Source organism: Trichosurus vulpecula, chromosome 2 (assembly GCF_011100635.1).
Source record: "Trichosurus vulpecula isolate mTriVul1 chromosome 2, mTriVul1.pri, whole genome shotgun sequence".
Lineage (NCBI taxonomy): Eukaryota > Metazoa > Chordata > Mammalia > Diprotodontia > Phalangeridae > Trichosurus > Trichosurus vulpecula.
In genome coordinates this window covers 178,909,253-178,924,509 of record NC_050574.1, presented here as the reverse complement: position 1 = coordinate 178,924,509, position 15,257 = coordinate 178,909,253, and the positions used below count along the sequence as shown (strand labels likewise).

At 34.5% G+C, this 15,257-nt stretch overlaps 1 protein-coding gene across 2 annotated transcripts in view; it reads right to left on the bottom strand.

Moving 5' to 3' along the window:
• The window catches only part of ZMYM2 (zinc finger MYM-type containing 2), a 94,475-nt gene that overhangs the window by 28,620 nt on the left and 50,598 nt on the right, over positions 1 to 15,257 (bottom strand). For both annotated transcript variants that reach the window (XM_036743069.1, XM_036743070.1), the window contains 4 exons: positions 15,162 to 15,233; positions 2,686 to 2,836; positions 1,741 to 1,856; positions 330 to 446 (listed from right to left, as the gene is read on the bottom strand). In XM_036743069.1, coding sequence (XP_036598964.1) covers positions 330 to 446; positions 1,741 to 1,856; positions 2,686 to 2,836; positions 15,162 to 15,233 — 456 coding nt within the window. The remainder of the gene's footprint in view (positions 1 to 329; positions 447 to 1,740; positions 1,857 to 2,685; positions 2,837 to 15,161; positions 15,234 to 15,257) is intronic.

The window sequence follows — 15,257 nt, the reverse complement described above, 5'->3', positions numbered from 1 at the left end:
AGGTCACATTTACTCCATTGACTGACTTGTTCTACAATAGAGAAAAAATTCAACATTTCAACAAATTATTATTAAGCACTTACTATGTGCTATATTATTGCACTGGAAGCACTATATAAATGTTGGCTATTCACTATCATTACTATGTTTAAAGTATTGTACTAAGACCTGATAAAACTAAATAGAAGACAGTTAATACACCTATATTTAATTAATAATTGAGTCAAACATTCAAGTAATTTTGACAAAGAAAAATAATTCCATATACCGCAAAATTACTCATTCTAAATGATAAGGCTAACTTTAAAATAATAACAACAACAACTTACCTCCCATTCCAGTATTTCAGGCTTGGAACAAAAGGAATTTTTGCAGTAACTGCATTTCAACTGAATATCACTTGGTGCTGCAAACTGACCGTTTGGGGATGACTGCATACTAAGAGCCTGAAACACAAATGTAATAAAAATAATTTATATTTTAATTAACTTAATGATTATTGAAATTATGGGAAATTTATACATCATAAAAATATGAACTTGAAATTTATTTTTAAAAACCACTGATACACTGGAAAAGATGAAAGAAAAGTTTTTGCGTATTTAAATTCAGAAACCTTAGTAAATTCATAGCTAAAGATAGCTTAAGAAGACACTTCTACAATTCCCTCATGATAGGTATTCAAAAACTAAAATACAGAACAGCTATATAATTTTCCTGAATTATCTCCTTCAGGAGCAGCAGAAGTAGAACTAGAACTGAACACTAGATTCTTTTTGTTACACCGATAAATCCATTTACCTCCCTTCCAATCAGGAAATGCTTCTTAAAGAAGGCCTTTTTAATTTGAAAAGTTCTAAATGAATGAGTCAAATGCAAAGAATTTCTTTTATGATTAATTATTCTTGTCTCCAAAATAAAAATGTGAAGATCAGAACCTAAACCATAGCACAAGGCCAGCATGCAGTCTGAGCCTAACGTACCAAACAAGTCTGTGACACCTCAACCATGAGCTTACCAAGCTATAAACTTTGGTTTTAACTATATATTAAGAAATTAAGGGAAATAAATGCCAGTCCCAGGATATAACTGTGTCTGGGATGTCAATCAAGTTGGGGAGTCAAATGCTATCTACAGTAAAGCCAAAGATTTAGGGTAAATCATGGCACAGCAACTTCAGAACCCTATAATTAACTAAAATATGACGGACATGGCCAAATGAAATTAATTCTTTTTGATAGAATATATTTTATCAAGTTCATTTATACATAATTTGAATGCAAGTTTTTGTTATATTTCATCTCTTGAATGTCAGAGGTCTGAAAAAATAATACAAATGTATTCTGCATTCTCTGGCTCAGATTTTATGTACTACAGTAAATCTTTCTGTGTTACCATCAATAAAACTGGTGCACAAAAAGTAAAATTCTGATTATGCAGTAGGCTAATTAAAGGTTAAAAAGTATAAAACAAAGGATAATCCAAAAGTAATTTCTATACAACAGTCTGGCACATACGTCTACTACAAAACTGGACACAGTTTTAATTGAATTTTCAATTTAAGTGTTCTGAGGCCCAGTAGTAAAGAAGTGTAAAACACAATTTGCAGTTTTCATATTATTTCCCTATCAGAATAGGTAGGAAAGCTGAATTAGAGAGTCTAAGAGTTGACGGCACATGCAAAAGTAACCTGTAACACGTATGTATATGGATAAAGATTACATAAAACAACTGTCAAACCTGAAATTTAGCCACACAACTGGAATTGCAAAAGTTGTACAGTTTTCCATCAGGCATTGTGGCTTGGTACTGAGGTAAAGAATTTCGTTTACAAAAGTGACAAATGATTCCCACACCTGAGGGAGAAAAGGTCCACATATGATTTCCTTGCAAACTAAAGTGATAAAGTAATTGGTTTTTATGACTAAAAAACAACTTGTCTATTTAGTGCTTTAAGGTTTCCAAAGTGCATTCCTCAATACAACACTACGCAGTAAGTAGTACAACAAGCATTGTTAGTCTCATTTTAAAAATGAAGAAACTAAAACTCAAACCAGTTAAGGAACTCATAGCTATCAAGTTTCTGGGGGTGGGAATTTGAACCCAGGTCTCATGATTCCACTCTTCCCTATCTATAATGCCACACTGATGTTCAAAAAGTAAAATCTAAAGCACCTTAACAATTTTAGAGGCTATCCAGTCAGGAAATTATTCAATAATAAAAAGAAAACAGTAACTGTTATATGGCATATTTTTTATAGGATCACAGGATAATGGACTACAGAAATAGAGGAATCCTTAATGGAATCCACCTATTCCAAGTTGCTCATTTTATATGGCTAAACATGGTGAAGGAGCATATCTATTATAATAATCTGAAACCTCAAAGACTAGACCAAGAGTGAAAGCACTGGTGGGTTCTACTGGAGCTGTTAAGCTTTGAATATTGACCTTCCTGTCCAAGAAGACCTCAACAAGAACATTTAAAGATATGAATCTTTTTAGTGGGGCATGGAATTAGTATTTTCTTACTAAATTAGTAATGTAACTAGTTTAAAAAAATAACAAAAACTAAAGAAAAGATGTCCAAGGGAGGAGAAAATGTCACTTATACACACACACACACACACACACACACACACACTCTAAGGGGATGATAATTTTTTTTTAAAACTTTAAACTTACTTGGTGATTTTGCATATTTTGTCTTGTGTGTGTTCATGCAAGCAGTTGAACAGTATGGCTCCATATACCCATTAGGACCTATGCACTGAGTCATATCAAAAAACCGGCACTGAGTTCTACAACCAGTACAAGCTGTCAATTTGCCATATTTCTAAAACATAAAATAGAAAACAGTCTATTACTTAAGATGTTAAAAATCAATTCAACTAAAAATTATTTTTAAAAAATTAAATCTATGTATTATGATATGATGATTAGAAACTTTTATAAAGGTAAGCAAAGATGCTTAGATATTTAGATTGATGAATCAATAAACTTATTAACAAAATACTAATAAATTCAATCAAAACAATCTAGTTTATTTTTTTGACTAGCTTTTATTTTTAATAAAAACTTAAATACAATATATCCAAAACAAAAGCAACCACAGTGAGGAATTCAGTTCACCAAAAAACACAAAAAATAAAAAATTACCAGTCCATAATTATGTAGACATTTGGCCATGAACTTTTTTTTTTTAGAGAATTTCTTCAAAACTATGATCGCCGATTACTGAAACTTCAACTGTTGACAGTTATTTTAAACAAAGATACTAACTTAAAGAAAAATTACCTAAGCCTCTTTAAAAATATAGTTTTCTTCTCTACCAAAATTCACGTCACATGCAATCTTGGATTACAGATAAATGACTAAGACAAGAATTCAAAGCACTCAACTTTGTGCTTATTTAGGGAAAAGGGGGTAGCACACATTTCTACATAACTGACAGAGAAATTAACTGCGGCTTATAAAAATAAGGAATTGAAAGTACAAATCAGTAGAACAAGTTTGTAGGGTGTTTGAATTCAACATACAAACCATACAACATATAATTGCAATCAAGGTCAACTGCTAGAAAACAAATGCAAGTTAATAAATCAATCCCTAGACTAAACTCCCAATAACTTTTGAAGGAGTATTTGTTACTTTCAGGAATGTTCAAAAGATTGCGATACAACCTGTGAAGACTAAAGCAATGTAAGAGCTACAATGATTCCAAGATGTAGAAGGAGTTAATTCAAATTAATAGGAATAAAAGCCATTCAAACTAATATATGTTCAAAGGATATTAAAAGGTGGTTTTCAATGTAAGAAATCCAATTAATCAATAATGTGTTGTGAAAAAATGCTGAAAATTAGTAATAAAAATGCAAATTAAAGCAACTCTAAGGTTCTCTAAGGTTCTCTCTCACACCCTTCAGATAGGGGTGTACTGTGGGGAAATAGGCACATTAATGAAATTAAGATCAAAACCAGGAGCTATTATACAATGCACTTTTCATTATAAAGTGGTAGCTAGGTAGAAGTTAGAGGCAGTTATGCAGCACAAGGGACAGAGCACACTGGACCTAGAATCAAGAAGACATGAGTTCACCTAGGCCTCACATACTTATTAGCTGTGTAACCTGAAGAATCGGTTAACCTCTCTGACTCAGTTTTCTCATCTGTAAAATGGGAATAATTGCAACTACCTTCCAGGGTTATTGTGAGGAAAAATAAATTAATTGTAAAAGTAGTGCTTAGCACATAGTAAACTCTATAAAAATGCTGAACAAAGAATAATAGATTACGAGACTGGAGATAATCTTAAAGAATCCAACTATTGATGGAGCTGTGATTTATTCCAGCCATTCCAGAAAGCAACTTACTTGTAACTATGCCTCCACAACTCACTAAACTATGCACATCTTTTGACTCCATCACTCAGTCAACATTACAATGAGATCCCAAATTCAGTAAGAGGAAAAGAAACCACATGTACATAAATATTATAGCATTTTTTTTTGGTAATGTCAAAGAACTAGAAACTAAGGAAATGACCATTAATTGGGAAATGGTTGAACAAATGCTACATGAATGTAACGGAATATTACTGCACTATAGGAAAAAATAAAAGGGACATTTCAGAGAAACAAGGACAGACTAGCATCAACTGATGCAGATTTTACCTAGACCATTATGATAACAAAAACTATCCCATTACAACCATAGTTTTTTTCTTTTATGCAGCTGTTCAGTCATTTTCCAGTCGTGACCAACTCTTTGTGATCCCATTTGGGATTCTCTTGGCAAAGATACTAGACTGGTTTGCCATTTACTTCTCCAGTTTATTATACAGATGAAGAAACTGAGGCAAACAGGGTGAAGTGACTTCTCCAGGGTCACACAGCTAGTAAGTGTTTGAGGCTATATTTGAACTCAGGTCTGAAAGAGATCTCAAAATGAAAACTTGCAGGAATATTACATCCAAATTCCAGAGCCCTCAGGAGAAGGAGAAAAGATTGCAAGCAGCCAGAAAGAAACAATTCAAATATCATGAAGCCACAGTCAGGATGGCACAAGATTTAGTAGCTTCTACATTAAAGAATCAGAGGGCATAGAATATGAGGGTAAAGGAGCTAGAATTACAGCCAAGAATCACCTACCTAGAAAAACTAAGTATAATCCTTCAGGGGAAAAACACACATTTAATGAAATTGAGGACTTTCAAGCATACCTGATGAAAAGAGCAGAGCTAAATAGAAAACCTGACTTTCAAAGACAAGACTCAAGAGAAGCATAAAAAGTTAAACAGGAAAGAGAAATCAGAAGGAATTCAATAAGTTAAACTGTTTACATTCCTATATAGGAAAAAGATACTTGTAACTCCTAAGAACTTTATCATTAGGGCAATTTGAAAGAGCATACATAGACAGAGGACATGGATATGAGTTAATTTTATAGGATATTATGGAATATCTAAAAAGGATGCTTTGGGAGAAGGGGGAAGGGACAGAAAGAATGGGGTAAATTATTTCACATAAAAGAGGTATTTAAATAAAAGACTTTTGACATAAAGAGGGAGGTGGCAGACAATGCCTGAACCCTACTCTCATTGAATTGATTCAGAGAGGAAATAACATATGCATTCAGTTGGGCATAGAAATCTATCTCACATTACAAGGGAGGTAGGAGGGGAAGAGAATAAGAAAAGGGAAGGCGGATTGGGGGGGGGGGGGGGGAAGAGAGAGAGAGAGAGAGATAGAGAGAGAGAGAGGAGAAGAAGAAGAGAGTAATAAAGGTGAATGTGAAAATCTAGTGCCTTCCTATTGTCTCTAGAGTAAAACATAAATTTCGCTATTTAGTTTTAAAATCCCTATACAATCTAGCCTCAACCTTCATTTTCAGCATCAGTAGACATTACTCCCCCTTCCGAACTGTGAAATTCAATCAAACTGGCCTCCTTTCTTTCTCTATTTTAACTATTTCCCATATCTATAATGCACACCCTCTTATACATCACGGCCTCAGTGTATCTTTTTGGTCTCACTGGGCATCACCAGCTCTCCCACACCTTATGTATGGTGATCCAGTCAAACCCACCTTTCCTGAATTCATGAGATACAAAATTCTATACCCTCTCTCCATGCCTTTTTGACTTACCATTCTAGAATACATTCCATCCCCCTCCACCACAACCACCCCCCAGCCCTCAAAATCTCACTCAGCTTAGACAGCTGAGATGGTACAGTTCAAACACCATCTTGAGCATGAAACATTCCCAGATTTCTCCACCTGCCCTCCAAAAATACCTTGTATTCAAAACTACTTAGTTGCTTATTCATTTCATATTTATGCTACATGTATTTATAGTTACTTGTTGTCTCCCTCAATAATAATGTGAAGTATCTGTGAAAAGGGAGTGTCAGTCTTTGTATTTGTATCCCCGGAGTCTAGCCCATACTAAGCACTTAATTACTTATTGACTGATTGATTGTTCCATTGGTAAAAACAGGGACAAATGGAGCTGCTTTCTGGGCAGAACCAAACTAATTGGTTGCTAGGGTAAAATGAAGAGAAAGGAAGTGATCACATTGTCTTAAAGTTCATATCAGAAAAAAGTTTAATACAGTATGATATGTAATCTAGATCCAAGAATCTAAAACTAGAATACTCATGATCACACTCACTTTCATCTTTCCTTAGTGAATCGTTCCTTTTCCCAATGCCTAAAGATATAAACTCCCCTAGTGTATGAAAACAAAACCAATAACTTCTCCCAAACTATTGTCCTATGTTAAATAGCCCCTTCACTGATAAATTCCTAGAAGGTTTATATACTGTATAATAATCCATGCCATCATTTCTTCACTGCCTCCACACTCCACCATTACAAATGAAACTCAAGTGGAAAAACACTCTCACTTCCTAAATCCCCTGTTGTCTACCTTCTCTAATTTCTTACTAATCAATCTCTTGCAGTTCTCAGACCAAAATATCACCTTCACAGCTACATCACTAGATTACTGACTCTCAACGATTGGCCAACAATAGGCCCTAGGTCAAATCCCACTTGGTCACTGTTTAAGCCTAGACTGGCTCAGAATGAATGTAAATAGTAATTGTTTCTGTTTTGGCCAAAAACCCTGAGGGCCTTCCCCAACCAGACTGATTTTTATTTTTTTGGACTAGGTAAAAAAAGCTATTCTCTGCCTCATTTCTTACCTAGCCTAAATCAGTGAATGGGTGTTGCCTCAGTCAAACTGAGACCTGGAAAAGACGTTGGCTTAAAAAGGCCAAGGTCTCCCACTATATCCAAGGCCATCTCCAGCCGTCCTGATCTGTATCTCACCACTGGATGTAGATGGCTCCAGAAGAGAAAATGAGGCTGGTGACTCTGCATAGCCCTCCTTCATTTAAATCCAATTCACTTGCATCACCTCCCTGATGTCATGGTCCTCTTTGAGAATGAAGGACAAACAGGTCAGTTGCCACCCCTCTCCCAACACAAGAACATCCTATTTGCGCTCCCGCCCAAGTTCAATTCTCATCTCTATCATACCCATCCTAATTTGCAACCCCTACCTCTACTTACTAGACATTTCCAACTACATGTCCTGCCAAAACAAAAAACTAAATATATCAAAAATAACTCCCATCATATCTGCCTCCAAAATACATTCCTTTTCTCCAAATTTCCCTATTTGTACTGAGAGTAATACAATATTACCAGTTCCCTAAACTTTGAAACTATAAATAATCTTTTCACTCTTCGGACTATCTTGCTACCCACACTCAAACAGAGGCCAATTCCTGTTGAATCTACATCCACATCTCTCCCACATTTTTCCTCTTCTTTTCATTCATTCTGGCCTAACCAACTAACTCTCCTACCGGCTTGCTGAGGTGGCCTTTTACTGGTCTCGTTGCCTGCAGTATTTCTTCTCTCAAAACAATATATACTTTAATACTATAAGGAGTACTTCTACAAATACGGAAGTCCAGTATGGAGGTATTGGGGAAACATAAAGATTCATATAAAGATAAGTACTAAACTATAAAAGAAAGTTAAAATCCTGCGTGACTGCATTAAATAATTGGGTTTTTTTTAAAGTAGGAGACCCTTTTGGGGCTGTATAGAGCCCAGCAGAGTGGGTTAAGAAGGATGAAATAAAACACAGGTAAAGAGAAAGTGAAAAATAGCACATTATTAAGTATAGCCACCCATTGTACTTGTACAATATATCAAAGAAAGATTATGATTCTAGACACCTTAGTGACAGAGAAAACAAACAAACAAAAAAAGGATCTGTCTCCTTTACTCTCAATTTGCTTAGACATGGAAAGAAAACATGAAAGATTAAAGTAGTTCAATATACAATAGATAGTAGAGAATGCACAGTTTCTTTAAAGACAAAGTTTGGCAAAAGAAAGGACAATATGGCCACTTTACTAGACAGGGAAATCTACCAACAACTGATAAATTAAGACAACATTTTAGATGTGATAAAGTTTTTTATCTTTTATACCAGCAACCATCCATCCAATGTGTTTGAAGAAAAGAAACCAGATTGGCTAAGTGGATTGTGTAATTAAGGAGTCTCTTCCACTTGACATCAATGTTATTCTGCTACATTATCTAGGATGAATTAATTGAACTTCTATTAGGGAATAATAAAGCAGACAGAAGGTAGAATCCATCTCTGTTGGTTTGACTGGGGCTTAAATCCAAGTGCCACCTCCCATCTTTGGGCAAAAGATATCCTATCCTTAGGATCACTCCTTTGTACATGTGTTACTATATACAACTCATCTGTACATAACCTAACAAAAGCCTACTGTATGTTTCTAAGTGATTTACCAAGTAAAATGAAAACTCAGAACTGACTTAAGTTTTAGTGTGTGTGTGTGTGTGTGTGTGTGTGTGTGTGTAAAATCCACTTACCTACCCCTCCTTTCCATTCCCAAGACAAAAAACAGCCAAACAAACAAATACCATAAGAAGGTGTTAAGTGTAGATCAGGATCATTGATTAACTGACATTTATATACAGCACTTTATAGTCAGTAATTTCCTTTATACCCTTTATCTCATTTGATCCTCACAATAAATATAACCCTATGAAATAAACATGCCGATTTAAAACCCAGGTACATCCTTCTGCTAAGCTGACTGCTATTAACTATTTCTACAATATCTTCCTAATAGATAAGGAACTGTCCATTTCATCTGTGAAATGTCCTATCCCATATTTGATAATGAACTTGTCTCCCCAACCATCAAACTGAAAGGTAATTTCTTCTTTGTTCTTCCATTTTGTTTGTGATGACACCCTTTAAATCTAACATACACGTACCTATTTGGAGTTTATGTTCTCATATGCTACAAGACACAAGGCTAAGTCTCTACCAGACTGGCTCCCAATAATTTCGTCTAATGGTAAATTCTTAACAAAAATTGGTGAGATCTTTGGGTATACCAAACACTAGCCCTATGGTATTCATTTGCTTGTCTCCATTGGATGCCTAATCTGTTCCACAGATTGACCTCTCTATTTCTTAATCAGTACTGAATTGTCTTGAGGATTACTGCTTTTTGACATAATTTGAAAATTGGTTAATGGTAGGCCCCTTTCCTTCACTTTTTTCCTACTTCCCTTGAAATGCTAGACCTTATGTTCTTGCAGGCGAATTTTGTAATTATTTCTTCTAGCTGTTTAAAGTAATGCTTTGGTAATTAAATTGGCATGGCACTGAATAAGTCAAATTAGGTAGTATGGTCATTATTTTTATATTGACTCATCCCAATACATGAGGAATTAATATTTCTCCAGATTATTTAGATCTGTATTTGTGTAAAAAATACTTTTTGTGGCTGTATCCACATACACAGTTTATATGTGGGATTTGGCAAGTTGACTCCCAAATATTTTGTGCTTCCTATAGTGATTTAAAATGAAATTCCTTTTTCTACGCCTTCCTATTACATTTTGACAGGAATTTACAGAAATGCTAATGAATTGTGGAGAATGGCTAAATAAGTTATGGTATATGAAAGGAATAAGAGAATAAGCATTTATATAGTACCTACTAGGTGCCAAGCAATATACTAAGTGCTTTACAAATATTATTTTATTTGCCACTCAAAACAATCCTAGGAATTAGACCCTACTATTATCCCCATTTTGCCATTGATGACATCGAGGAACACAGTGATTATGTGACTTGCCAAAGGTAACAGTGTCTGAGGACAGATCTGAAATCAAGTCTTCCTGATCTCAGGCCTATAGTTGCCACTTAGCCATCTTTAATGAATACGAAATAATAATATATTATATGACGCAACTGTGTTGCAAGAAATCATGTTAAGGGGACAATTTCAGAGGAAACTAGGAAAATGTGAATGAATAAGCAACATCAGGAGAACAAATTATACAATAACAATAGTATTCTAAGGACAAACAACTTTGAAAAACGTAGGAATTCCGATCAATTCAATGAACAACTATGATTCCCAGAGGACTCATGATGAAGCATGCTACCCAACTCCAGGCAAGAGGTAATGGACACAAGAGTGTAGCTTAAGACATATTCTGGGGGAAGACAGTCAATGTGGGAATTTGTTTTGGTACACTATATTTGTTTCTTTCTCAAGGGCAGGGGAGAAGGTAATATGTTGACCAGGGAAGGTCAATTTTCACTGATTGAAAAAAAGTTAATTAAAAAGCAAACATATGAAATTTAAATGAACTGTTCACCACAAACATGTAAAAATTTTTATAATTTAATGAAGAAAAAACTTTTCATTTAAAATAAAAAATATATATAAAGTACACAGGATTACAAAGTAAAGCAATTATATTGAAGTCCACAGACACCACGTAAAAAAGCCATTTTAAAGAATTTTGAATAAGCGACTGTTCAGAATTTATTTATTCTATTAAAAAAATCAAATTTTGTCAAGCTTATTAAAATGAAAAGTCGGAAAGATGTTACCAAATTAGAAAGATCACCTTTACAGTCATTACAAACCTTTAGTTAAACAAAAACACACACATATACACAAACAACACTAATTCCCTCTAATCTTTTTAATTATTACAGTAAATACATTTTATAATGTTCAATATTGAGGAGGTTGCGTACAGCAAAACAAATGTGTGGTCATTAACAAAACAACAGGAATCAAGTAGGGTGTCAGATTTCCATGGCATTGTGTTTAAAAAAATAATTATTATTTACTCTAGCTTCCTTCCCCCTGCATATGTAGTAAGAATCTTCTATATGAAAACCAAAATGGAATGATGTGATTGCAATATTTTAACTAGACAACACTGATATTGGCAACCTGAGTTGAAAGGATTTCCTATACTCCAGATAAATCATGTGCAGTAAACTATGTGAAGGTTAAAATTCCATGGTAAGAAATCAAAAACTATGACAATATAGGAGAATACTGTTAAAAATAGAATGCACGTAAAATACAGAAAGGAAAAGCCCTTTGTAATACTTTGGTAATTGAAAAGTAAATCCCAGAAGGAATCATCAGGACATCTACCAAAAAAACTAATTTTTAACATATAGTTAGTAACTAAGGGGGGGAGCGGGAGAGATACATTTGTAATTACAAGTAACAAGTCATTACTATTGATTAAGAGCTCACCTAAGGTCTTTCTCCATTACACTGTACACATTTGGAGGGCAAGAATATCTTTCTTTCTCATATTTATGACTAGCCCATCATGGCACAAAAGTAGATGCTTAATAAATGTTTAGAGAATAACTGACTCATTCACCTTGTTTAAAAATGCACTTACCAATTTGGGAACTTGCCTTGAAAAGTGAGTATTAAATATGGAAAGATTTTGTCAGGGCATTGAATAAGCAAAATAAAAACTCATTTTACAAACAATGTCATGTCATAGGATCATAGATTTAGAAGTAAAGGAACTTGAGAGGCTTTCAGGTCTACCTCTCATTTTATAAATGAAAAAAACTGAAGCCCAAGGAGGTGAAATGGTGAGAATATTATAGCTCCATTATAACAGAATTCAATGAAATGTAACAACAAACAAGTATCCAAACTTTGGAGAATGTGGAAATAACTGAAATATGGTAGAAAACACTTTCATGCAACAAAAATATATCTTCAATCTCTATTAAATTACACTGTTAAGATTCTCTGTAAGACAAAAATTTAAAAGCAACAGGTTCCTTATCTCAAAGGAATTTATAATCTAGAGAATATACTATACTGTGGGGTTATATACTTATGTCTTATAATTTCCCTACCCCTAAAATTAGGCTTTTCTAGTCTCATATAAGAAAACTATTAAAAACTAACTGCATCATTTGAGAAGAAATGGAGATGTTAACTCAAAAATTAATATGATATGTACATCATATTTCCCTGGAACTTAATTGTAACAGCAATAACTAGGTTAACTTCTGCATTTCCTAAACCTCAGAAATGCTAAAACTCAAAAGTTTAAGTTTAGTAAATTTAATTCATTCAACAAGTTTTTTGCTAAAGGAAAACAGAGTGAAGGATGTAAAGCTATTATTACTAAGCTTATATTGGAAAAAATTAATGGATACATTTTGCAGCTTTGATTATTAAAATGGATAATGGGTAAAACAACAACTAAATTAGAATAACTACACCTTAGATCAGTCATAATACCCAGGTCACTGGCAATAATTTTGGCAAATAATTTCATGTTACATCGTAAAGGAAAAATGTGAATACACAACACAGAAAACTAATGAATTAGGGATTATTTTTCAAGAAATTGAGTCAACTTATGAAAAGCAAATTTAACAATTATTACAATAGGCTAAATGTTGACAATCCTTAGGAAAGGATCTTTAGGTAAGATTAAAGATAAGACTGACTTATAATTAGCACTGTTCATTAAGAAGCCTTTAAAAACTACTAAATACATAAAATACTCCCAGCGAAATCTCAATTTCACTAGTAATTTCCTTAGCAAACCTTTCCAACAATGAATAAATATTAATAGCTTACTTTGTAAGACACTGTGATAGGAAAACGAAACAATCCCTACCCACAATGAGCTTACACTGAAATGGAGAAAAACTAATAATTAATCCAGCAACTCACCCTACCACCTCCAGCATGAAACTAGGAAGGCAGGAGCCAGATCTTAGGCTCCTAGAGAAAAGGACCATTCAATCAACAAACAAAAATATCAAATGGAGCCTACAGTATGTGAAGGGTAATGAGTGAGGCACTCTCCATTCAGTCATCTATTTGGACAAGGAATTTCATTCTGGGAATAAAAGATTCACTTATATAATCCTAGATATGAAAAATCGGTTACACTTCTAGCTATTTTTGAACTCTGCTGAACTTGAGAAAGTAGTTTATAGACTACTATCAACTGGCTGCACTTCCTTACTGCCATTCTATCAAGCTTGCCTTTAGCATTCTATTAAAAGTGCTCTAAGATCACTGAAAGACTTTCTATCACCAAATCCAATGGGCTTTTAGTCCTTATATGGACTCCTCTGAATTTGACACTACTGAATACGCCCTCCCAAAGAAAGGTCCTTGCTCCTTTAACTTCAAATAGATCATACACTCCTGGTTCTCCAAATTTCTAACTTTCCCTTATTTCAGTTCTCATCCTCGGCAAACAAACACCTATTGTAGATGCTCTCAAGGTGTCTGATTTTATCTCCCTCCCCTACCCCATCCTCTGTTCTAAAACGGGCATTCTAATTCCTACCTCTTCAAGTATAACTTCTAACAATTTGCAGATCTTTACCCCAGTCTCATTTTTAAGGCTAATCTTACTCTTGAGCATCAGACTGGCACTGCCAGCCACTTAATAACTTTCTCCACCTAATCATGTATCATCATCTCAACATGCTAAAATGGAGCTTGGTATTTTTTCTCCCAAGCTAGGCTCACTCTGACATGATCTCTCAATATATCTCCCATGATAGTATTTTGGTGTTGTTCAGTCATGTCTGACTTCATTACCCCATTTCGGTTTTTCTTGGCAAAGATACTGGAATGGCTTGCCATTTTTTTTTGTCCAATTCATTTAAAAGATGAGGAAACTGAGGCAAACAGTGTCAAATGACTTGCCCAGGGTAACACAGCTAGTAGGTGTCTGAGGCCAGATTTGAACTCAGGAAAATGAGTCATCCTGATTCCAGGTCCAGAACTCTACCCACTGCACCACCTAGCTGCCCCCAACAAAGGTAAGCCTGTAGCTATCTTTTCTCTTTTCTTATTCCACTTACAAAGTCTACCTATGAAATAGTTCTAAAATCCAACTCCCTCTGCTATCGTCAAAATGCCACCACTCAGATACCGGCCTTCATTATTCAAACCAGTCATAACTTAACAAATAGTCTAACATGGTCTACTCTCTACCCATGCTTTATAACAAAACACTATTTTTACATAAAGATCACACCACTCTGCTAAGGTATCTTCACTGACTCCATAAGGCATACCCATTGAAATGCTTTTACTTTTTAGTCAAAGCCCTTCTAAAACCTAGTGGTCATTTGCCCACTCTATTTCCAAGGTAAGCAGTCTACAGAATTTTCTATAAACCATCTAGTATCGGGAAGCCTTAAAATGTACTCTTTTCTACTCCCTTCCCAGCTAAATTCCTGAATAATATAAATACAGCTTCTTCTGTGCACCTTTTCCAATAATCTTGTGTTACAACTTCTCATTTAACATATATGTGTAAGCACCAAGAAAGCAGAACTATTTAAATTTTGTATCTGCCCCTTAGGTCTGAAACAATGTTCTGTACAGAGCAAATACTTAGTTTATGTTTAGTTAATATGGAATATGAAGGAATTTCAACTGAAAAACTGAAGACTGTATAATGATTAAGTTTGAAGTTAAAGAAGAGTTGACAAACTGTACGCACTTCCCCCTTTGAGGCATAACAAAGGTGGGACACAGCAAATACTACAAGACAAGGTTGATGTATTAGTTATTTTTGTTAAGCTGTCTTTTTCACCCTTTTAAGACCTTTTTTACAAATGGATGGCTTACTGGAGAAAGAAATTAACCAAAAACAAATGATATAAAACCAAGAAGTAATAATAAAGATAAAATTAAAAACATCTAAAACTTCAAGAGTTCTAACAACATCACACAGAAAAAGTAGTGGCAGACTTTACCTCTGACTGCATCAGGAAGGAGTCCTGCATGTGATCTCTAACCTCCTTCAGGAAGCTGGGATGGCTACCTACCTGGAAAAAGATTAAGAAATTAGA